Here is a 24656-nt window from a genome sequence, read left to right as displayed (position 1 = left end):
AGACACTCCTATACAACAAGTGCACATGCACCAATAGCATGCATTTATACATGGTCATTCTCATTTCTGCACATAAACAATATAAATATGATTTCAACATGATGATATATTTATCAGTATGTCTGCACGGGTTGTTAAAAAGACGTCAAAGCTGTGAAGTAGCCTTTGAGAGGCAAAGAGAAAGGTTGATGGAGAGATTGTTGTTAAATACGTAGCACGGCCGACTCCGTCCCCTGTCTCGTTATTGCGCTGTCTTTCTTTCAAGGCCCTTCTCCCAAGCTCGCTTGAGAGATCTATTTTGCTCAAATCCTTTAAATAATATTTCACACGCTTTCACTTACATGTTTCCCAGAGGAAGGGTTATAAGCCTGAGTCAGGTAAACACTTGGCACAGCGTTTCTTTTATTGATCAGGGCAGCAAAAGCAGCTGTTGCAGCCTGCGTTATATTACATTTTACTTTTTCGGAGGAAAGTTTACAGCCTCTTATTGAATCGGAGTGGGTGGCTACAAAAGAATGTTTGCTGGTTAACTTTCACAGCCTTTGGGGAAGTACACATAGTTTTTCAATAACAGCAATGTGAGTCATACTAACTGAAGTTTTTCTAGATTTAAAAAGTTAATCTGTGTATTTATTACTTTGTTTTATGTGACGATGCAAGCTAAAATAAGTGCGCCTCTTAAAATAAAGGCAGATCAAACCAAACTCTGACTTACTGTTTGTTTTGTTTTCATTTTGTTTTACTTTTTTCTTTATCTTGATATTATTGTAGGATAAATAACGTGTTTTTTTTATGTGAGCTTTGAGTGTGTTTCATTTTTCATGTTAATAAAACAGCTTACTCATTAACATACAGTAGATCTGCTGTAGCATATTTATGTATGTTTGCTCCGTTGCTCCTCCTTGATGCGTTCAACTGGATGAAACTCACTATATTAACTGCCTATTGCACCAGGATTACCAAAGTCTGTATAGCTTTTGGTAATTATTGATCTAACACTCAGATCCTTATAAATCACATAATATATTTAGACCCCAAAACAAACAGTGACATTACGTCTACATTGCACATGTTGATGTTTGTAAATACAATCTGCTAACCAATTTTTAGTGCAGTGGTATTTTTCACTAAAATGTGACGTCGTGCATATGTGTAAACAACACTAACACGCTAACAGTGCCTGTAATTCATAACTTTCTCTTACAACATGAATATGTAGCTCACAAAGATATATGTGTTTGTTATTCAGGCGTTTGATGTTTATAAACAGCTGTTTTTGCCATCTGACTATACACAATGATATAATGAAGATAAAAACAAGCTGACACACTTCTGTGTTTTAATGCACGAGTAAAGCAAAAACTGCATTTCTTTTTGGGAAGAAAATTAAGTTTTTCAGCATTTTTTTTTTTTAGTAAAAAACTATTTTTGTTTTTCAGACTTGCTTGTAGCAAAACTTTCGAATAAATAATGCCTAACATGAGCATGTTTATATTGGTTTCAATTAAGCTCTGTGAAAAGTAAAAGCCACAAATAACCTTCGTGGTGCCCGTCGACATGACACGCAACGGCTTCATGACAGGTTTAGTCTGTGCAGCGATTTTGCCACCGGAGATATGTCAGAAAGTACTAGCTTGAGAGGAGTAAGTGGACTGAAGGCAAAATCAGCGCTGAAAAATAAAAAGTTTTCGTGTGAGTGACTGTGAGCACCGATCTGCCTGTCACACAGCATCATGAAAACATGACAAGATGTGTATGTAATTGTTGTGAGCTGACTGATGCTAATGCCAGGGAATTTAACAGACAGCAGAGTTTTAAAAAACAAAAGAAGAGCAGCGAGTGAGAGACAACACAGTGACAGGAAGGTGGTCAAAACAGCGCACTGAGCATGGACTAATGGCTAGTCACTGGCTGATTTTATGAGCAGGTTTTCAGTTTACATGCTAAAAAAAATCAAATTTGTTAAATCTGCTTTGAATAACTTCTTTTTGGGTGAAATTTGGCAACACTGTAGAGAAGATAACAGGTGTCAAAGCATATCTATGGTAACACACAAAAACAAATATATCAGCATAAAACTGGTGACAAGACTTTACTTTTCCCCCAGTGGCTCCATGGCATGAAGGAATATCAGGGCCAGATCAAGAAAATATTGTTCATTTTTGAGAATAACGTCAAAATGTGGAGATCAAAGTTGTCATTTCTTGTCAGACAACTGTCACGGCTGCTGTCCCCTCTACAAAACGCCTTGTTTAGATGAGGTAGTGAACTCGTGCTTGAGAATTGGTTTTAGTAGCAAGGAAATGATTTCTCCTTTAGCACATACACATCGTGGTGATAAGTATTAACACGTTAAAGAGATGGTGTAGAAAGTTGCATCTGGTCAGAAGGAAAAAAACGCAGAAACTTGGAGAAGTTGGCAGTGGACAGCTGCAAGGATAGTGATGTTTACACCCTCGTGCAGTAAAGAGGATGTATGGTGTACCACAAGAAGATACCTGATCAAGTTGTTTGTAGAGGGTAGAGCAGCCGTGGCAGTTTTTTGGTTTTTCAGGATCTTTAATATCCACGTTTCAACTTTATTCTCAAAAAGAACAATAATATATATATTTTAATGTGGCCTTAGTACGCCGTCATAGCACAGTGGAGACATTTTCATGAAAAAGATCCCCTCTTTAAGTCTGGGAGGAGGCAAAAATCCCCTGGGAGGGGTTGTGTCAGAAAAGACTTCTGAGGTAAAGATCTGCCAACTCAAATATGCAGAGGCGTCCACTGTGGCGACTCCTTGTAAATAAGAGAGCGGCCAAAAGAAGCTTTAGTTTAGTGTAGATACTTTTTTTTCCCAGCATGCCCTCTCAGACACTGGGCCTGTTTGAACAGGTTAATTTCAGTACCGAAGTCGAGTTATTTATCAGCTATCAGTTATTAAAGTTGAGGACCTCTGGAAGACCTTTACAATTTCAGTAAAATGGTGGTAGAAGGACGGCAAAAAGAATGTGGTAAAATATTTTCCATCTCATAATAATAAAACAGGTTTGGCTATTTGAAGGTATAAACAGAATGTCCTGGCTCTGTTTGAAGGTAACAAAATCTCCTTAATGTTATGCTAAGGCTTACTAATCAAAATTGGTTATTTTATATTGAAATTATGACATGAATATACAACTCTAATGTCATTTTGACAGAGGAAGCCTCACATGCTGCTTGGTCTCTGTACCTAAACTGAGAAACTGGAGCCAGTGAAGCTGTGGCTGGATGCTATTAAATATATATACATATATACACAAATATTAGTCCAAACACTGAAATATTCCAATTCTGATCCTTTCACACTCAAATCTAAAAGTGTTAAACACAAAAGTTGGCAGAACATCCCAACACAGTCACGTAAACCTTCCATTTTAGGATGATATATTAAGCTGATTGTTGTTAAGCTGTGATTCAAACTTACATTTCTTTGTTTTACTTTACTTTAGTTTACTGTTCACTAAGTGGAAACATTAAATCAAGAAGACCTACCGGTGTTTTTCACAGCTTGTTTTGACTCATGAAATTAACATCATCCTTGAAAACACCGTCATATTGAAGCAACCTTATAGATCACAATGTCCACGTCCTGTAGGGAGGAGGTCAGGGTGGATGGAAGGGTTAAAGAACTTAACTTATTTTTATTCATATATTGACTTCTGTGAGAAAAATGACAGAAAAGGTATTTTTTAAAAATCTGTTTAAACTGATTTTACATCAAAATAAAGTTCATCAAAGAAGGGGGAGACAATAAAAGTGGTGTCTTTTTTCTCCTAGTCACTGCTTTCATGCGTTCTTCTTAATGATTTTTCTTTCTCATTGATGTTTGAGTTTTTGCTGCAGATGCATTTAATCATTCATATTTATAAAGAAGCTGGCACTCTTTGTAATCAGCCCTCACACTGCTCTCTGTCTGCTGCTGCTCATCACTGGAGCTTCAGCAGCACAATGTTCCCTTGTTTTTATGCGGCACAAAAAAGAAACAGTAGGTGGTATTGTCCTCGAGAAAGGCGAAAAACAGCATTTGAAACAAATACACAAAGTAGCGCGTGGAAATGTACACGGAAATCACAGGCATCCACACATTCAGGCTTAGGGCAACACTGCTGAAGACACTGTGGGGACACTGGGTATAATTGACTGGTCACCTAAATTTAATGTTATTTCCAGGACAGGTGTGGAAGAGAGGAAGACATCAATCATTCTAATTTTTTCTTGGCTCATGAGATTAAAAGGCACGAAGGCACGTGTGAAAGAAAACTGGCACTCGTGGTCTCCTTCTAAATTGGCTTTAAAGGAAAATTAACAGTAAGCACTGGTCTATTTGATGTCATCAAAGCACTTTGCGCTGGAGGAGATCCCTCACAAATCATATTAAATTCTGTATCTGCATGTTTGCTAGCTGCGATGGATCCCCTTGGCAGAAATATTTTAACTCCCACATTGAAGTACGCCCGCTTCGCTGCACAGTTTGGATCCTCCACAAGCGGTATATCGGATGTGCACGGCCTAGGAGTTAATGTGTGTGTGTGCGTGTGTGTGTGTGCGTGTGCGTGTGTGTGTGTGTGTGTGTGTGTGTGTGATCCAGGTGTGGTTGCAGGTGTCACACACATTAGGCAGAAATAGCCGTGTTTCCGCCCCAGTTATGATTCAGTTCTGAACGTCCATAAAAAGTAATGGCATCCATTTTTTTTGTCAGTTCAAAGCACATAATTACTGTCAAAAGGACAAAATGACCAAATTGCAGATAAGTGACAGTTTTTCCCTTTTTTTAGCCTGGGTGCAGATGCCAGCAAACTCAATAAACTGATCCGGAGGGCCAGTAATGTTGCGGGGATGGAACTGGACTCTGTTAAGGTGGAGACGGAGAGGCGGATGTTGTCCAAGATAAGGACAATGCTCCATGACGTGCTGTCCAGTCACAGGAGAACGTTCAGTGCACACACTTAATATCACGTACAGTCTGAGAAGAGAGGCGTTTTCATTTCAACCATTTACATTTGTGTTATATCCTGGGATATTTATAGTTGAGCAATCTGTATATTTTATTTTGCTATATTTTGTAACTTTGTAATATATTGTAACATTTAATTTAGTTTATTCAGCTACTGTTCTTATGGTCTTGTAGCAACTGTGACCATGTGACTATAAATTATTCTGATTCTGTTATTGATGCTCTTACATCATCGGAGCCACACCCAGATCTGTGTGCTTGACTTACCTGTGTGGTTAGGTCATCAATCTGTTTACACACTTAGACACGTTTTTGTGTAATGTCCTTTGAAGTAACACTAACCCAACACAACTGTGCGCAGCAGACCTGCACAGACAGCAAGTAGCCGTAGCCGTACGCTGTCTCTGCTATTCATTCGACTTTAACAGATGTCACGGGAGGCTGACTTCATGCAAACTTTTTGCGTCACTGTTGTTGCCTACAGACACACATGGATGTGCATCCTTCGTAGCCTTTCTAAATTGATGCCAACAAAGAAATTCAGAGGAAATGTATTTTGATCAGATTACAGTGCATGTGCCCGTATGTAAACACCGCCTGTCAAAACTTTCCCCTGAATGCACCATTACCATTCAGAGCAGTGGAAAGTGGAAAGTCAGAGAGAGAGACTAAGATGAATGCTGGTGATAAAAGGAGAATATCAAACAGATGGAGGAGGAGAGGAACAGGCAAAGCTTCATTCATTCAGTTTTTTTGTTTGTTTGTTTTTAAGCGGTTGAACGGTGCACAGTTAAACAGCTGAACAACACAATCATTAAAGAAATGTTTAATTTGTAGTGAAAAAGTCTTTAATTCTCTGTTTTTGTCCTTTGCTCTTCAGGACCCGAGGTCAAAGCACAAGTTTAAGATCCACACCTACTCCAGCCCCACCTTCTGTGACCACTGTGGCTCCCTACTCTATGGCCTCATACACCAGGGAATGAGATGTGACCGTATGTAGTACACCCGCTGCCCATTTATGCATGTATCACATACTGCAGCCTTACGATTGTACCATCCATATTTAGATTGTACAGTATTTAGGTGGTATGCTCACACAGAGGGATGTACAATTAGGTAGAACATTATTCATACCTTAATGTTATTAAAGGGGAGGGATGGTGACTATATTGGGAAAAGGTGCTGGATATGTAGGCAGGAAGAAAAGAGGAAGACCACAAAGAAACTTCATGGATGTAGTGAAGGAGGACATGCAGTAGTATGTAATCATTTTATGGCACACATATCACTATGAATAATACTCTTGCATAACATTACAAACATATCTGTGGGTGTGTGCGAATATGTATTTTTCAGACTGTATGATGAACATCCATAAGCGATGTGTGGCCAACGTGCCGAGCCTGTGTGGCACAGACCACACTGAGAGGAGAGGTCGCATCCAGATCACCGCCGAGGTTAAGACCAATGTTCTCACTGTTACCAGTAAGTATATTCCAGAAGCATACACACGTTTACAGCCTACACACACCTGTGCAGTCCTCCGGCTCGCTTGTCATTTTAAAGTTTGAGAATACCGGTCTTCTGTCTCCCTCTGCTGTTGGCAAAGATGAAGGATGGAACTGAAATATGAGCTCACGCTTAGAAATCACTCTCGTTTGGTCTGCATTCATTTCCACTTTCATTAGAGGAAAGTGCCACACACTTTGGTCTGTAATAATGCAATAATTTATTCAGATACACCGATGTTTCCTCTGTGAAAGGAAAATGAGCCTGGAGTACAGTCAGTGTGTATCTTTGAAAACTAACACAATATACTTAATAGAAGCAGGTTTGCTTCAATCAGACTATGTATAAAAATAGTTTGTGGAATAAAATTTTGGAAGCCTCAATTTTAGGACTACGGCCATCTTGGATTTTTGGATCCGCACGTGACCACATTTGGACGAGTTATCGGCTAATGCCCACAGGCTCGGTTAGCAAATTGCAGACATGGACTGTGTGAATGCCTCACACAGACACACATTCTTGTAAATGAGTGCTCAGTGACACGCTAATAAAATACTAGAATTTCAATCACCATAACTGGGTTACACACTTATGATATTTGCTCTCTTATTGCCGAGGAGTTGCCACAGCTGATGGATCTGCATGTTTGATGACGTCTTTTATTCCACGCACAGTTGGTGTGGAGCACCCACAATTTCGTTGTATGTGCGGTGAAACTAAAAGGCTATTCTCTTCCATTCTAATTGAATATTTTAAGAAATCATCTTTCGTTCAGTTGTTGAAATATACAGACCAAAAGCTTTATTTGAACCTGGCTGCAAACATGTTTATTTCAGATCTAGAGTTGGACTTTTTTTTCAAAGCCTATCCTGTCAGCTCAGAATTGTGATCTGAACACACGTTTTGCTTTTCCAAGATGATCTTTACAGGTTCTGTTTGGTTATTTATTAACCATTTAAAGTGCTTTATTTATATTTATTACCATTATAATGGCGCTATGTCCAAGTAGCCCCACTGCAGTTACTGGTATTATTTCTGGGCAGACTGAGGTGTGACTGAACATGAAATCATTTACCATTCTCGACTCAGCTAGTGAGAACACGGCCTCATTTCTGTGAAGTGTCATCCCCAGGTCCAAAACTCACGAGATGCTGTCAGTGATTAAAAAGGTCATTTGGCAACTCATTTGCTGGACTCTAGTGCTTAACCACACCACAACCTAGAAAACTATTAGAGTGATGCATTATTAGGGATGATGATAACAACTGCAATCTCCCTGCTCTCGTGGTCATTTGGCATCAAGTCATCAATCTGGTGTTAGAATAAAGGAAAAAACGGATTCATTAATTGTTAATTAATTCAGTTTTTTACGTTACAGTTGTTACATTTTCAGTTTCAGATTGCAGTGTGTCGCATATCAGTACGTTAATAGTCTCACTTTTCATTGATATCATGGCTGTTTAGCTTTCCTCCATCAGCTGACTTAATTTATGTGTCCCCTATGAAGTCGCTTCATGCACTGAGCCGTCCTTCACGCTGTGATTTAACCAGTGCATTCAGGCAAAGCTAGCTCTCTCTCTGGGTTAAATATATTGAAACGATGATGGGATACACTGGGTAAGCAAGTTGAGTCAATTCCAGTGTGTTGTGGACTGTGTCTCCATTTGTTCTTCGGTTTGTCTGATTTTTTTATTTGCCTGCCAGACGTTACGCGTACCACTGACATTTGCACAGTAGTGAAAAATGTTTGTGAAACCATGTTTATGTATTTGGCAGTCAGAAATTTCACCTGCTTCGCTCGGTCATGTCTGGCAGCCAAAGAATAAATAAAAAAGCAGGGTGCTGCTCAGAGAAATCACTATCTGCCAAGCTTTCAAAAATATGAAATATTAATTATTAATAAATTCATCTGGTTAAACTGTTTTTTTCTCAACAACTCAGAGGAATGTTTTATTTGTGAAATATAAGTTATTAAAAACTACAAAAATCTTTACTGTAAATTAAGTGATGGCTCTCATTTCGTGCACATATAAAAATGGTTATCGTGGCAAATGTTAGTATGCATGTCAGTACAATATGTAGACATTCATGTTGTATCATTTAAGCAAGTGTTGTTTCAAAGAGATATACTATTCACTACACTGTGTGCTCACATCATTCTTGGAACAATGTTTCTGTCTATTTAACTGAAAAAAAATTGGAAAAGTGGAGAGAAACGTCGTTACATTGATCCGCAGTGCCTTTTATGACCTGCAGGTGGCTGCAGAGATTTACATTAACGTTTTTCATTACCCTGATAATCACAGCTTTGCCTCAAACGAAAAAATAACTTTATTGAGGATCCGTACTCCAGCTGTGTGATGTGAGTTCCTAAACACGGCTGCATAAACCTGCTCCAGCTTCAGATGTGTCACAGTTCATACTCGAGCAGCAGGTGACGTAGTGATAATTAATGTGCATTTTTCTTCCCTTTTTTTGTCCTTGTCTTTTCATCTAAACTTCAGCATATGAATAAGCATCTCGTAAGATATCCTATCTCAAATCTTAAGCCATAAAACTCCTGTTGTTTCCTAAGCCATGCCGAGTCTTCAGTTCGCTTCATCTCTTATTTTTTGTTGTTCCTCCAGCTCTGTAAAAGCAAAGAGTTTGTAAAGTAGTTTTTGGCAGTGCATCTCCTTACAAAGCATAAATAAATGGTGGCTGACTTCTTCCTGATCTACAAATGTATCCAGGCAGTTATTGATTGGACCCATGAAAACAAACAGTGTCCTCACTAAATATTGCATAAATGTTAGCGAGAACTTGTAACAGCACATTCATAGGCCTGTTATTTTTGCATGTAGGATATTTTCCCTTTATTGGCTCTTGCTGGGTTTAATTCCTCTGCAGATTCCCCTCCTCTGTTCTCTTTTTCAGATTCCCACGCTCGTAGACTGATCATTAAGTGGTGGTTACTCTGGGAAATGATAAGAGAGCAGACTTATCACATGCAGACTGCTAAGACAGCAGAAAAGGCTAAAAATTCACTGGTGCTGCAAACCAGAGCAGATGATAGTTGAGCTAGATGGTAGAAAATGTCAAAGTACATTAACTAAAGCTATTTACCATGAAGTTTAGTCTCATCTATATTTCGGTCTTTCACATACACTGATTTTTATGTTAATGTGCATATAACTTGTGGTTGTGTTTTGCAGATTATAGTAAAAGGAGGATTTGGAGGAGTAGTGCTCGCTTTTGTCCACAGGGGTCAGTGTGGAGCTATGATTGGCGTATACCCTCTATGCAGTGAGGTAGAGGTGGGGGGAAATGCCACCACTGAGAATGAATTGCAGAACCACTAGGAATTATTTTACAGCTTAATGTAGCGGGATCTGGTGAAAACAGCTGCTACGCTGAGAAGTGCAATTGGGTTGTGGATTTAATCGAAGCAATTGACATTGGCGTAAAGTGACACTTTAATAATCAATTTTAATTCACCTCCGGCCTCTTTCATAGTCAGATTAGAGCTCAGGTCACTGGCAGTACAGTGCACATGGAGATGGGGGGGGGGGGGCGTCAGCCTCCAGCAGGGAGAATTCAGTGGGACACTAAAAGGTGCCCTCTGTCTTTGGTACTCCACCCAAGCTGCCTAATAGTGAGGTAGGGGATCATTTACCTGTTTTATACAGCCTGTTGTGTGTCTCTAGCTGTTCTGAAAGGTGGGATGTATTGGTATATAACTACAAAGACTGAGGAGAACTGCATTAAAGTTTAAACCCTTTCCAGCTCCTCTCCAATCAGTGCATAGCTGGCCAGTTGTTTAGTGAAATGGCCTTCTAACTGATCAGGAGCTGGGAATAAAAACTTGATGCAACACAAACAAGGAATGTTGCAGCATTTACATTAGACGCTTTTACTAAAGTCTAATTTAAATCAGAGAATGAAAAGGGGAGGTGTGGGTTCTGTCCAGATATTCCAGCTTCCTCCTACAGTCCGAAGACATTTTATGTCAATTGGTGAGACTAAACTGGCTGTAGGTGTGTGAATGTGGGCTTAAATAGTTGTCTGTCTCTCTGCATTAGACCTGACATAGGATGTGACCCACCTTTTGCTAACCCTAACCCTGTCCACAACCAAGAACTGGATGAGCAATTAAGAAAACAGATGAATGAATAGACATATAGGTGTAGATCACAGGAGCAGGAGGGGGGTGCAAAGGAAGTAGGCTTGTCCCAAAACATGACCATGTTTTTGATTTTTGTTTTTAAAAATAGTCATTATTCTGAAACTGAACCAGGGACAGATGGATAGCTGCAAGCATGTACGGTATATTGCATAATTCATTAGCTGAAAAGCAGCAGCCAATCAAGAGCAGAGAGAAAACGTGGGTCAGGTGACACTGCAGGCATTTGGAAGTACAGGTGGGAGTAGCAATGCCTGTCTGGGAAAACCACAGAGCCACAGCACATTATTTCCTGCTTTGTGAGGCTCAGATAAGATGTTAAATATCTAGACTCTTCAGACTTTGGGTTATTATTGTTGTCATCTGTTCAGGCATCCCAGACTGAACACTGTCAACATCCACCGGATGACATTCTCAGAAAAGCTTTTGCAAGCAAGAAGAAGGTGGATATAACCCAGTAATCCTACTTACCATCCTATGAAGCTGCTTCACAGGGGAAAAGGGGCACAGCCAACACCCACGCAGCACTTCACATGTAGTATTCTGCTGTAACTGCACTCTTATCACCTCTGCCTGCCCCTCACACACAAACACAGACCCGTACATGTGCCTTTCAGTTAGCACACACTGGATGCAAGCAAGAATTTCTCACCTGTGCATACACAAACAGGTCCATTCACTTCTATAAAAACTGCACGTCTTTACTGTAAGTGTCCTTTGAGACTCTTTGGCATGCTACCCTCTTTACAGCTCTCCTCCTCGACCTGCATTTGATGGTCACTTTAACGGGCATCATCTAATATTTATTGAGCTGCTTCACTGAGGGCTTAATGCTGGCCAATGGCTGTGTGCTGTGGTTAACCTCCTGGAGTTTAGTGTAGAGTAATGGTTAAAGAGCATGAAGACTTCATCTCTCTGACATCTTTGAGGTTTTTCTCACACTGTGAGTTCACTGGCAAGCTGCTCTAGTTTCTCCTCTGGCTATGCTGCACGTCCCCCAAAGGATTATTGAGTAACAGTGTGCAACACTTTTTGTCAGTATGCAAACAGACCTTTCACCAAATTTAGCTAAAATAAGTCGCAGTGCGTGCTACTTTTTCTCTCGCCCTCCACTCGTTAAATAGCACAAATTCTTCTGTGCTGCACTGGGAGATCAAAGCCGCTACTGAGTCTGCTAAAATTCACACGCTCAACCCAGATTGCAATAAATGTTTGGCTTAAAAGTGGCAAAGTTATGCACTTCTTTTATGGGCCACATTTGTCTTTGCCCAGGGTGAATCTGGCTGCCTCAGCTCAGCCAGAGGTCCAACTTATAAAAGGCCAGATATGAGATGTGTTGTGACATTTGAGCCACATCTGGCTCATCCTACATCTGCTGGTGCAACAACTGTGCTGTAAGTGAATAAAATAGGCAAAATTAGTATGTCTCCTATCTGGGTAAAGACCCATTGTCAGAAAATGGCAATATAAGATGTACATGTAGTCCTTTAAATGCACCTTTATAGTAGGGCTGTGCACTATGGCAAAAATCTCATATCCCGATATAAGACATTTATCGTCCTGACAACAATATAAATCACAAAAATGTAACATTTTCTGTAAATTCAGTGAATCTCGGGCAACTTGACTTGTGTGAAGTTTTTCCAGCTGGGCGTCATGTACCTGGAGTCGAGTGTTTTAACCGATGCATGAAACTATACATTTAGACATAAGTTGTAACGGTCACCAGTTTCTTTCAAAGTTTGAGTCTAAGTTTTATTTTTTAGCACCTGATGGCTCCTTTTTTTCTTCTCATCCGTAAACTCTCTGCATACTCTTTCACTTGATTCAGTTTATTTTGAAAAGTCTCAACAGGATCTTGAGCTTTATTGTGAAAGGTTTATGTGGAAAACAAACAAGCGGACATCGGAGCCACGCGATGGTTTTACCGTCATTGTTGCTAAGGACAACACGTAAAAACAGGCTTGTCGTCCATAGTGTGGTTATTAGGGGTGGGTTTTTATAATCGATTTATCGATTAAAATCGATTCTGGCTTGGATAACGTGAAATCGATTCATTAAAATCTTGAATCGATTCATTAAAATCTTGAATCGATTTTTTAATATAAATTTATTTTTCCCGAAATGCCAGAATCTCAGGTGAAACCTCACAAAATTTCAAGAACCACCAAACAGCTAAAACAGTAAATGAGAGCAGGAACACTGATTCTGCACAAAGACTTAAATACACAGCGGGACCCGCGGATCAGAATCAGTGAGATGTCACCTTTCTCACCGACGGCACGGACACAGTCGGGGCTGAAAGCCGACAGCTCGCAGATTCTGATCTGTCGGCAGGTCCGTGCTTTGTATTTACGCCCTTTTTGCACTGATTCTAAAGCTGTTAGTTTGATCTCTCTCCAAACAATATTGACCGAACCAGCAGCAAAAGAAGATCCAAACCAAACTTCACATAAACATCGTCATGGACTCGCTCCGACTTTTGCTGTTTTGCTTCCACCACAATAAAATCACACATCATGCACAGCTCTCTCTCTCTCTCTGTACTTTAAGAACAGTTTCCCGTCTAAAAATCTGTTTTCTGCATTATTCGCTTGCTTGTTACGCACAAGTCTACCGTTGTTTACAGCGCACTCGGCCGCTGTTTGTTTCCTTTTACTTACTTCCGAAAAGAAAACCTAATTTCTGCCGTTCAATACTGAACAAATTTAAACTTTTTAAAATTATGCAAAATGCAAAACGCTTAGCTGTGTCTCTAATAAAACCGCTGTAACATCAGAGGTAATGTTCATAAGTTGATTAATGGTTTTCTTTCGTTTTTGATGTACTGCAGAATATTTTTATAAAATCCCAGGCCAGGAAAATCACCTTCATGTTTTTCTGTGTTTTATCTTCAGCTACTTTGACACAAAGGCATCTGCTGTGACACTTACACCTTTGATAAAGTCTTGCGTGTGTCAGCTTCCTTTTTATAGATACAAAAATATGTAAATGTACTGATCCGAATAATAATATTTCTGACTGTCAAAATTTCCCAGATTCAAATCGAATCGAATCGAATCGAATTGAATCGTGGATCGAATCGATTCTAGAAATCAGTGACGATACCCAGCCCTAGTGGTTATATTAAATATAAGAGAAAGAGAGAACTTTAAGAAATTAATATAGCCACTACAGTGACCATCAAAACCATGAAAAAATATTGCTGTAAACAGTTTATTTTATGACACCAGGAAACAAACGATAGCGTAAAATGAAACGATAGACGTTTTTATATCATCATCCGATATATATCGTTATATGGAACAGCCCTACTTTATAGGTCAAAAGTCCAAAACAAATCCATACAGACAACCTGACAAAGAGCAAGGAAAAGACAGCACGATTTATACTCTCACACAACCGAGACACAACCGAGACACACAATCACAGGGGAGGAAGTAATAATGAATACAAAGCACAAGAGAAAAGGGAGTACCAAAATTAAACAGGAAGTAACCAATGCAAAGGTTAGACACAGCAGGACTTTACGATAAGGCAATCACTGGGAACAACTAGTAAAGCATAGAGTCCTGTGAGATCGATGAATGGAATGAAAGTGCTTATCTGTTTTCTTTATATTTAATTTTAACAGGATGTGATCATTTGCCCTGAAAGCAGTGTAGATGAAATATTGCACATAACACCTTAGTTTATCATGTTTTGCCAGGAGGCCCACAACCAAAATGACAGCGCTCTAACCAAACACATTTGTTTTCTGTGTGTGTTGCATGTGCAGTGACAAAGGTCTCGTGTGCTTTTGTGTGTCAACTGCTTTCCTAATGGGCTGCCTAAGACACAGCAGCCCCGCTTTTGGTAATTGGATGTGACCTCACAACTTGACCGGGAACTGTAACTGTGCGCACATGCAATTTAACCCACACTCTGACCGCAGGGGATTTTACACCACTGGAATACAATTACAGCCCAATAACAAACAGCCACATAAGAGGGATTAGTGTTGGAACTGGCAACCTTCATCGGTCTACACGGTCATTACAGACAGACTCTGTTAACCTCAAGGCTGTAGCCTCCTGTATAGTTAGGTTAAGCATGCCGAAATTTAATTTGTTGATTTCAGGGCAGAGTTTTGGTTTCCAATCTAAGGCTCTTATTTGACTGAATTGCAGTAACGAGTAGGACAAAACTGCTAAAACAAGTACGCATTCTCTGAAACACAATGTCTGGAAATAAATAAAGGTTGAAGTTGAACTGTTAACTTGGTCTAAAAGATGGAGTGACTGCAAGTTTTTTAAGGTGGCTAAACCCAACTTGGGTATGCAATATGTGAGCAACGTGTTAAGCAAAATTCCTTTAATTTTGCAAAATCATTTATTACTGATTATTTACAGGGTCAGTAATAAAAGCTACTGCTTTTGGCCTCGACTTCGTATGCTCCGTTTAAATCTGTTTGGTAATTATGACATGAATTTTATAAAAATGTCTGATGGGATTAAATGAAATGATGACCATTTATATCCAAAAAGTTGCTCTGACATTATGAGTGTTCTGCGGAAACTCCTGCCACAGTTCTGACCATATTTCACATAGTACCCACCCTGAAATGGTTGTAGAGCTTTCCTGCTGCAGGCTTGAAGACGTGTGTAAAGCACGTAGAATTTGTAGCCTGTTTGCAGCAACATCCAAATTTGTTCTGTCAAAATCTGCTTTATTGACCAAGCATGAATAATAAAGTTTCTCTTATGAACCAGCGTGGATGCAATACAACTAAAACAACCAATAGATTGGTTGGCATGGGTATTCACTGCCAGGCAGTAATTCTATTTAAAGCAATGTCAGCTCATTCATCACTTTAAAAATAAAAACAAATGCATATTTGCTTCAGCTTCACCAAGCAGGAAAATTCATACGAGGCAGCAGAAAAGTGAGTGCAGATATATGGGATTATAAATATTTGGCTAAAACCAGGTGGTGTGTCCTTAAAAGTTAGTCAAAAATTAAATTTGAATAAACATATTTGTTCTTTATTTTAAGTTTTAAGAATAGTAATAATTAAAATTATGTCTGCATTTATTTATATTCATAAATTCCCACCATTCCTAATTCAGCTCGTTTTATGAGAGTGATCATTAAAGTTATTTTAGCTACATTTAGTTACATTTATATGTAGAAATAGTTCACCTTCATATTAAAGCTGTGGTTTCTTACACGCTTGTGTATTTTCTGTCTCAGTGTTGTGCAGAGTACTTCTCCTAAAGAAAGGTTTATAAATTAAAACTTTCAATGCTGCTTTAAATTAGTGTCTATTCTCTTTTTTTCCTCCCTTCTCTCTCCTCACACATCTTGTTTCTTTTTATTTCTCCCTTCAGTCAAAGAGGCCAGGAATCTGGTTCCCATGGACCCCAACGGTCTGTCAGACCCTTATGTGAAGCTTAAACTGATCCCGGATCCCCGCAGCGAGAGTAAACAGAAGACCAAGACCATAAAGTGCTGCCTCAACCCCACCTGGAACGAGACCTTTAAATTGTAAGGCTTTATCACGCCAAGTGTGAGGCTATCTTATATATTTATCAGCCTGTCTTTCCTGTGTCCCTTTATCTCTTTTTTGTCTTCTCCTCACTCGCTCAGTGCAATGAGTTGAGACCGCGTCGCATTATGCTCATCTTTCCAAGCATGTGTAACCGCTGGCGCTCAGTTAAAAACATCTGGCGCCTCATTTTTGTAAAACCTTGCTTTTGGGGTCGTTTGCCACAGTTGGCTCCAGTGACTTACTTAATAAGGCACATTGAATTTACTGTGGAAGTGCAGATGTTCACTCTGAAATGCTATCATTTCTATCAATGTGTCTAAAAGAAAGAAAAAAGTATGCACAGAAGAAAGATGGAAAGCTTTCCTGATACCTTATCAGAGGAATGATCCCAGGAATAAATGTGGAAGATGAAAAAGAATGAATTCAACACTGCTCCCGTGTGTCTTTAAAACTCAAACCTTTGACAATAACCACACCTACAGTTATCACTCTCAGCCATCAACTGTTGTTTGTCTTTCCTTCTCTCGCAGCCACCTGAAAGAATACGATAAGGACCGCCGTCTGTCAGTGGAGATGTGGGACTGGGACCTGACCAGCCGCAATGACTTCATGGGATCACTGTCCTTTGGCATCTCGGAGCTCCAGAAACAAGGGGTGGATGGATGGTGAGATGAAAAAAAGGAGGAATAGAAGAGGGTGTAGAGAGGCATGAGGCAGAGAAACTGTGGTGGTAGAGGAGGAGGAGGGAAAGGTGACCTTGTTCATTAATGCGCTGTAGGAGAAATACTTTAGTTAGAGCTCCTCTTTTTAGTCTGATTATACTCAGCGCCAGAGCAACTCTACCCCCATCTCTTTATCTCTGCTTCTTTATCTCCACCACCCTCCCTCCCTCCCTCCCTCCTTCCTGCACTTTCTATCTGTAGCCCAGTCTCTATATCCATCTTCCTCTCTTTTGTTTTTTGCTGACGCTGCCCTGTCAGGGTTTTTAATGAGATGCCAGGTTTTGAGGTGGAATGGTGGAGGTGGAAAGATGCCATTAAAAACCTGATGTTCAGAGTGAACCTGTGCAAGTTTTCCTCTATTCCGTCTTCGAGCAGCCCTCACACTCGCTGGCGAGAGGAGATACAGAGCGCGAGTAAAGCTAAAGCTCTGTGTGAGACTGTGGTATTTGAAATAATGCTAAAACATACTTGTGTCCTAATAATAGTTTGCAGATATGTACAGTGTGAACATTACTGTGCAGAAGTCTTGAGTCACCCCTGATTTATTTATTTTTTTATTATTCTGTATCCAAGGAGACACACTTTCTTCTGATTTCCTGAAGCTCTTCTAAGGTTTTTCATTGGACATTGGCTGGTTTTTCACCCACCTTCAGTCCAGTATTTTTCTTTATTGAACTACTTAATGCTGACCTAAGAGTCATTAAAGCATAAAAAAGGCATAAAAAAGGCATTCATAATTAGCAAAGAGCCGTATAATAGCATCTTTAGGTGCTTTGTTACTAGCAGCCTGTCTCATAGGACAATTGTATTCCAATTTCTTTACTTGAAACTAAAAAAAGATGTCAAAGTTTGACACATAAAACAATATTTTTGCACCAACAGGGTGATTCCCAGAGTGCTATTAGCTGCAAACTTGGCACTCAGCACAGTGTGCAGTATGTCCCTAAAAAAATTTGAGGAAACTGGACAAGTAGAGGACAAAGGAAGAAGTAGCAGTCCTAAAAACTATCTACAACACATGACTATCAGCAGATGAAAGTTATGTCCTTAAGAAATAGGGAAAAAATCCAGCAGAGACCTGACACAGAGATGCAGCCTAATCCGAAGCCTAATCGGAAATGTACTAACTCTGTTTTTGTCTTATATATACATTATTTCCACATGTGATTGCACATGTTTCAATAAATTTCCCATTTTCCTAAAAAAAATATAAAGAAATGAGGGGCAGCCTGAGACTTTAGCACAGCACTGTAAATGTACACATGTAAGAATATGAGTTCATTATAGGATTCAAAGTTTTGGTGATACCTTTTATATATTGTTGGCAGTCTGAAGGAGCTAGCACAAACTCCATCAGTATGCAAACATAGTCGCTGTCATTAATAAGTGTTTATTATGAGATAAGCAACCATGACCAGCTTGTTATCATGTGTTAATTTCGGTAACAGCTCCACCTTGCTGCTTAAAGGGCAGATTTTTGCTAGTAAGTGGAGTACAGAAACCAGAAAGGTAGCTCCTGATAAACAACAGTGTCGCTTCATATCTGTTTCCCATGTCATTTTTTAACATCGATTAAAATCTTGCACAAGTGGTTCAGAGAATAGGGAACAAGCCAGTTATATTATCTACTTATGCTTCATCACTGCCAAAACAGGAAAATGAAGAACGATTTTAACAAAAAATAACTGTGGCATGAGACATAACTGCTTGAAACACAGCTCAGATCTGACAGTCTAACTGGCTGAGGAGGCATATTTCCTAACAGCAAAGAAAGTAAAGAGCAGGGATCTGTTTCCCTGCATCTATAAAGGCCAAGCACAAATGATTTGCTATTTAAAAATGTGAAAACTATATAGTATTGATTTTGTGGGACGATAAGCGTCTCCACTGTGTTTTGAGCCCATCTCAGGCTTTGTTAAAATACCATGAAGGGGAATGAATTGGTAAATAATGGCCTGATTATTCTTTAGGCCCTTAAATTGGTGCAGTAACTGTCAGCAGCTTCAGTTAATGGCAGCAGTTAAACACCCCAATTGTATAAACTAATTGGGAATTGATTTGACTGGAAATATTCTCTCACTTTAGGTTTAAGCTGCTCTCCCAGGAAGAAGGCGAGTACTTCAATGTACCCGTCCCTCCGGAGGGGGAGGAGGGCAACGAGGAGCTACGGCAGAAATTTGAGGTGTGTGTGCATTAAAATCTTAAAAGTTGACGTACAGTGCAGGTGATTAAAGGGTTACCTGTGTGCGTGCGCGTGTGTGTGTGTGTGTGTGTGTGTGTGTGTGTGTGTGTGTGTGTGTGTGTGCATGTGTGTGAGGACTATGCATCTGTGTGTGTCTGAGTGAGGGCCACTCTGGGAGAGCTGTTAGCAGTTGGCAGGCACACTTATAGCACCATCCGGTCTGGCACACTGCAGGCCCAGTGTGCGCGTGTGTGTGTGTGAGTAACAGCTGACCAGTAGGCCCATTCATTTGGCAGTGTTGAGGATAACCACTTTGTTTTTTTTCTCTCTCTCTTTTACTCGCCTCCTTCTGTCTTTGTGACACTCAGCCACAAACCTGAAAGACTGTTTGTGAATGTGTTAAAATAGTGATGTTAGTAGCAAATTTGCTTCTGTCACAGTTTAGGAAAATGTTCTTGCAGGGCATGTTAAAAAAAAGAAGATGAAAAATACACAGTTTGTTTGAAATACAGTCTTGTCCAAAGGTCTTTAACCCCACCCCCAATTTTTTCATGCATTAAATATTTTTTTTCAGGTCTGACGCTTCTATTGTTCTCAACTTGTACAGTTTCCTTAAATTTTTTAGAGACATGCTGCACACCATACTGAGATCCACTCATTTTTCTGATTCTAGCTAATCCTGATGGTGCAAAAATATTACTTTTTATGTCTGTGAAGCTGCATTACCATTGGCATGTTTTTTGGCAGGTTCAAGTGAAGAAATGGAAACAAATGATGTATGAGGGGGATAAAACTTTTAAGGTTTTGACCAACAAACGGTGAACTAAAAATGCAGGACACAGAATCAGAGTTTAGAAGGTTGATTGTGGAGGGAAGTGTAGAGTGGAAAGTTCCAGGCAAGTGGCGTGCCCCGGAGGTCTGTGGCTGAGCTGGCGGGGAGGAGAGAGGCAGGGTTTGCAAACCTGAGAGGTGAATTGCAGGCGAGTGGGTTTAGAGGGCAGCTGGCTGACACGCACAAGGAGAGATGAGTTCACAAGAGCTAGAAAACTGTTAATGGATCGGACCTTGCATGCGGAACGATTACAAAGAAGAGATTTTCCCTTCATTAGATAGTTTTGCTATAATCTTCTTGATTGTGCCTTTATTTTAACAATCACAAGTTCAATGTAAGTGCGCTGCAGTATTCTTTATGGCTAATTGTTTGAATGTTGGCTTCATAGGGAAGCTATTCCTGCCTTCTATCCTTCCTTTCTCTCAGCGTTCCTCCTCACTGTCCTCATTCAGCTTCCCTCTCCCTCCTTGACTTATCTGTTTTGTCCGCTGTCACCTTTGCAGCCCGCCTTGTGATTTTCTTTCTTTTAATCTGTATTTCTTTCCCATGTCTCCTCAAGGTCACGCTCCTCAGACGTTTACTGAGACAAATTCTCGGGGGGGGGCAGATGTCACACACGCACACACAGAAACATGCGCATCCACACAAGCTTGAATTCAACCTCTGGGGTGAAGCCTTCAGAGAGGTTGCAATGAGAAAGAAAGACACAGATGCCTCCATCTCATACACATGATGAAACTCAGAATAAGATATGAAGGAGAAGGCGATTTGACTTTTACGATAAATTTGCTCTCATTTTCCTGTATGCTGATTACATTCGGTTTACAGTTCACTGTAAATGTGTGGGAAAAGCATCTAGAACAGCTTGTTGGAAGACAGCTGGGACTTCAGCGTCACCACTGATATTTGGGGGAGCAGTGTTTGCCTGGTGTCACGGACTGATATCAATTGATTTCAAAGGAGTTTCTGCAACACACATTGGTACCATGTGGTAACTGTAACTTTTAGAGTAGGAAAACCACATCACTAACAAGTGCTTTAAATGTATTTTAGGGGTGGAAATCAAGACGTAATAACACTTTATTTTACCGTGTCCGATACTTTGCCTTTTTGAGTTCCTTCTTCCTGTGTGAGATTGGTAAACGCTCTTCGGCACATGTTCTGATCTAATTTGGCACCACTATATTGATAATTGTGTCACCAGAGAAGGCAGTAAAATATATTGGTACATCAGTATTTTGTCCCAGCCTTATTGTACTCAGCCAGTACCCAAATCTACTTGTAATTAAGAGGGCACAGAGTTTTGGGGGGTGGGGTTTCAGTTCTGAGGACCTTTAATGACATCCTTCTGTTTGCATTCAGCATTTGTCTGGTGGTCTTTTATCATCTGCATGGCTTTAGCGTCAAACATAAGGCCTGCGTGCCAGAATCAGCCTGACAAAGACCCCAATCTGGCCCGCTGGCAGGCTTTGGAAAATGTAAAGGAGGGCATAGATTTTGGTCTTTTAACTGTAGTTTTAAATCTCATGGACATTGACAGTACAGCAAAGTAATTCAGTTATAGATTTACACACATTCTTCCAATCTAAGCTCAAAGAGTCATGCTGACAGATTTCTTTCATTTACTACAGCAGCATTTCTTTACCATGTAGAAAACCTGAGACATAATGTTACAATTGCTCTTCTTTGTCTTACATTAAGGTCTCTCATTGATTGAATGCGTAGTTAAACCTTTTACACTGACAGAAATTGGAGTTTCACCAGTTCGGCCCACATAAGATCAAAGTGGGCTGTATGTAGCCCGCTGTATAAAACGAGTTAGACATTCCTGCTTTAGACAGAGTTAGTGCGAGAGAGCGGCATTACTCTGCAGGCTTTGCCTTCAGCATGCTCCGCTGCTCGCAAACACCTTGACTGTTCCCGCTTGTTTGTGTGTCTGTGTGTGTTTGCGTGACAACAGATGGAGACAGATAGAGGCTTTTATCCATTGATGAGCTGAGAACTGTATGGCGTGCACCACACGCAGTGCAGGGAGCCACAGAGCAGTGGCAGTGAGGAAATTACTGCAGCGGCACAGGACAAAAAGTGCAGAGACCGTCAGTGTGGATCATCAGTTTAAGATAAGATTGGAAAAAGATTAGATGTGCTCTGCCTGTACCTCTGTTTCTGAGCGAGGAGGCATGTATTAATTATTAAAGATTAATATACTAAGAGCATTTTAAAACTGAAGCGCGGCTTAACAAAGTAGAGAATACGATTAAAATTCTTACAAGGGAGATAAGACGAGAGGGAATGACAAGGTCGAGACAGAGAGATGGTTAGAAATGAAGAGCGAGCAGAGGACTGACAGCTGCTGATACACACGAATAAATGGAAAGTTAGAGACAAAGGCCAAATCTATAAAGATGAAGGTGAAAATGAAACAGAATAAATGATAAACGAAACACAACGAGGAAGATTTCTGTCTTTCAACACATTTTGATTGTTTCACAGTAAAATTTAAAGGCATGGAGTTATGTTTACGTCTGGGGCTTCAGTATCTTAAAGTCAGTAATTATTTGTGTGCGCTTAGTGGTTTTTATATAAACTGAAAAAAAAAGATAAAAAACGATCTTTCTGGTTTTTGCCAGTAAAGGTTGCAAATGCAAACACAAACAAATATCATACTTTACACATGAGCACTATGTAGAAGTCTTTTTGCCACACTGTGTTTTAATTTTGCAGTCAGACAAAGGAAAACAGTGGTACATGTCACTGAAACCGTAAATGCTTTACTTAGTCCCTAAGGACCCCAAAGCACTTTACATTCAGTGATGGCAAGCTGGGGCGCACTGACAGAGGTGAGGCTGCCGGACACTGGCGCCACCGGGCCCTCTGACCACCACCAGTAGGCAACGGGTGAAGTGTCTTGCCCAAGGACACAACGAGCCGGGGCTCGAACCGGCAACCTTCCGATTACAAGACGAACTGCCAACTCTTGAGCCACGATCGCCCCGTAAAACCGTGACACGATCACAATTACTGTGAGTGCGTGCAATGAACTCACAATCTTTGTTGCACCAAGACAGCAATAAAATGACAATAAGCTGGCAACAAGAGTCAGTCTGCTACCAGTTGTGACTGAATGGGGTCAATTTAGCAATTACATGCAATCTGTTCATGATAATACAGAGATTAAATGTGATAAATCAGGGAAAATCTCAAATATATTCACATTACCTCCTTCATTCAGAGGAAATTTCACCAAGCATAGTTATCAGAAAGAGGGAAAACGTGGCCCCAAGGAGCAGACTCACAGAAATGGAGGACATTGAAAGGGATTTTATTTACAGTGAATCAACAAATTAAAGTTAGTGAGGCACGACTGGTGCAGATTTAGTGGGATGATCTAAAAGAGGGAAAAAACTGAGTTAGAAATAAAGGAGCTGCTGTAACTAAATTAAACAAAGGGAAAAGCAAATGGTGCTTACTCGTCACACTGTTGTGCAAGAGGGAACAGAGGGGTTACCAAGAGAGGCCAAGATGGGGAGACGAGATTGCAGGCAGGCAGGTGAGTGGGGAAGCCAGGTGGGTTACTCCAGGAAGCTTAAGGTTTGTAATTCTTCCAAATATGGTTTCATGGGTCTGGAGAAAGTAAGACTAAACTAAAGTAGCACAGGAAAAACAGGTTTATAACTTGAAGCAAAGGAATAGGAGAAACACTAGAGATCCTAAAGGTTACCATAAAGGCTGCAATAATGATCTGGCAAAGAACTGCCGCTCCGTTGCCGCCCTGATAAGGGAGATCAGACACAACTATGTGAGGCAAACCATCCCCAGCCTGTCCAGACTCACAATGGTCAGTCTCAGGGCGTTAGGGCGTTTTCACACCTACAGTTCGTTTACTCTGGATTGAATCAGTTGATGAGTTTGTGAACTTGTAGCTTTTCCCCATGGTTTGTTTTCTTTTTGCAGAGAGAAAAATCCAAGTGAACTCTAAGCAAACCAAAATGCGTCACCACTTACTAGATGAGAATATTCAGTCTGCTTATTGGCCAGCTGTGTCTGGGCCGGGAGCAACAAAAGTAAATACAGGAAGAAGGTTCTGTGTTCTGGAATACTACAAGCATGAACATGGAGAATGTTCATTCCACAGCTAGTTGCTAGCTCATACAGACGTTTGGACATCTATACTACCTCCTACATCCCAGAGTACAGAGCATGCATGGCTCCAGGAAGTTTTTAGCTCAGACTTGAAACGTACACCCGGTAGTTGGTTTGGATCGAGGTCAGATCACATTCACACCATAGATAAACTGCATTAAAGTTCATTTGGAACCAAACCATCTAAAAGGTCTCAGTGCGGTCGTTTTGGTCCACACCCAAGTGCGATTACCGTGTTCACACCTGCACAAGTGAAACACACCAAGGGGGAAAACAAACCAGATATGAATTTAAACAGAGTAAACACTGCAGGTATAAAAACATCTTCAGAGTCGGACCTAATTGTTTGGTGACCTGGGGTTGAGGGTGTCGCATGTTCTGAGCGACCGGTAACTTGTTATAGTGAATGCAAAAAGCATTCTATGCAATCACCAGGAAGCCACGACAGCCTGGAAGTTTCCAGAAAACTAGAGCTACTGTGACTGGTCCATATTATGTAATTACGGTTTTAAATCATATAAACCATTAAGAGCAGATCTTTAATTCTCAGTTGTTAGGTCTTATAGTCATGCTTACTAATCTGTCTCTGATTTGA

At 40.3% G+C, this 24656-nt stretch overlaps 1 protein-coding gene across 2 annotated transcripts in view; it reads left to right on the top strand.

Moving 5' to 3' along the window:
• prkcbb (protein kinase C, beta b) overlaps positions 1 to 24656 on the top strand; it is a 109493-nt gene that overhangs the window by 34521 nt on the left and 50316 nt on the right. For both annotated transcript variants that reach the window (XM_085453757.1, XM_085453756.1), the window contains exons 4-8: positions 5862 to 5973; positions 6338 to 6466; positions 16022 to 16178; positions 16713 to 16847; positions 18990 to 19086. In XM_085453757.1, coding sequence (XP_085309883.1) covers positions 5862 to 5973; positions 6338 to 6466; positions 16022 to 16178; positions 16713 to 16847; positions 18990 to 19086 — 630 coding nt within the window. The remainder of the gene's footprint in view (positions 1 to 5861; positions 5974 to 6337; positions 6467 to 16021; positions 16179 to 16712; positions 16848 to 18989; positions 19087 to 24656) is intronic.

Source organism: Copadichromis virginalis, linkage group LG4 (assembly GCF_057382275.1).
Source record: "Copadichromis virginalis isolate Kocher_CV1m ecotype Utaka linkage group LG4, C_Virginalis_male_GT1.1, whole genome shotgun sequence".
NCBI classification, from domain to species: Eukaryota; Metazoa; Chordata; class Actinopteri; order Cichliformes; family Cichlidae; genus Copadichromis; species Copadichromis virginalis.
The sequence above is the reverse complement of the archived record's forward strand: the minus strand, read 5'-3'. Positions and strand labels throughout refer to the sequence as shown.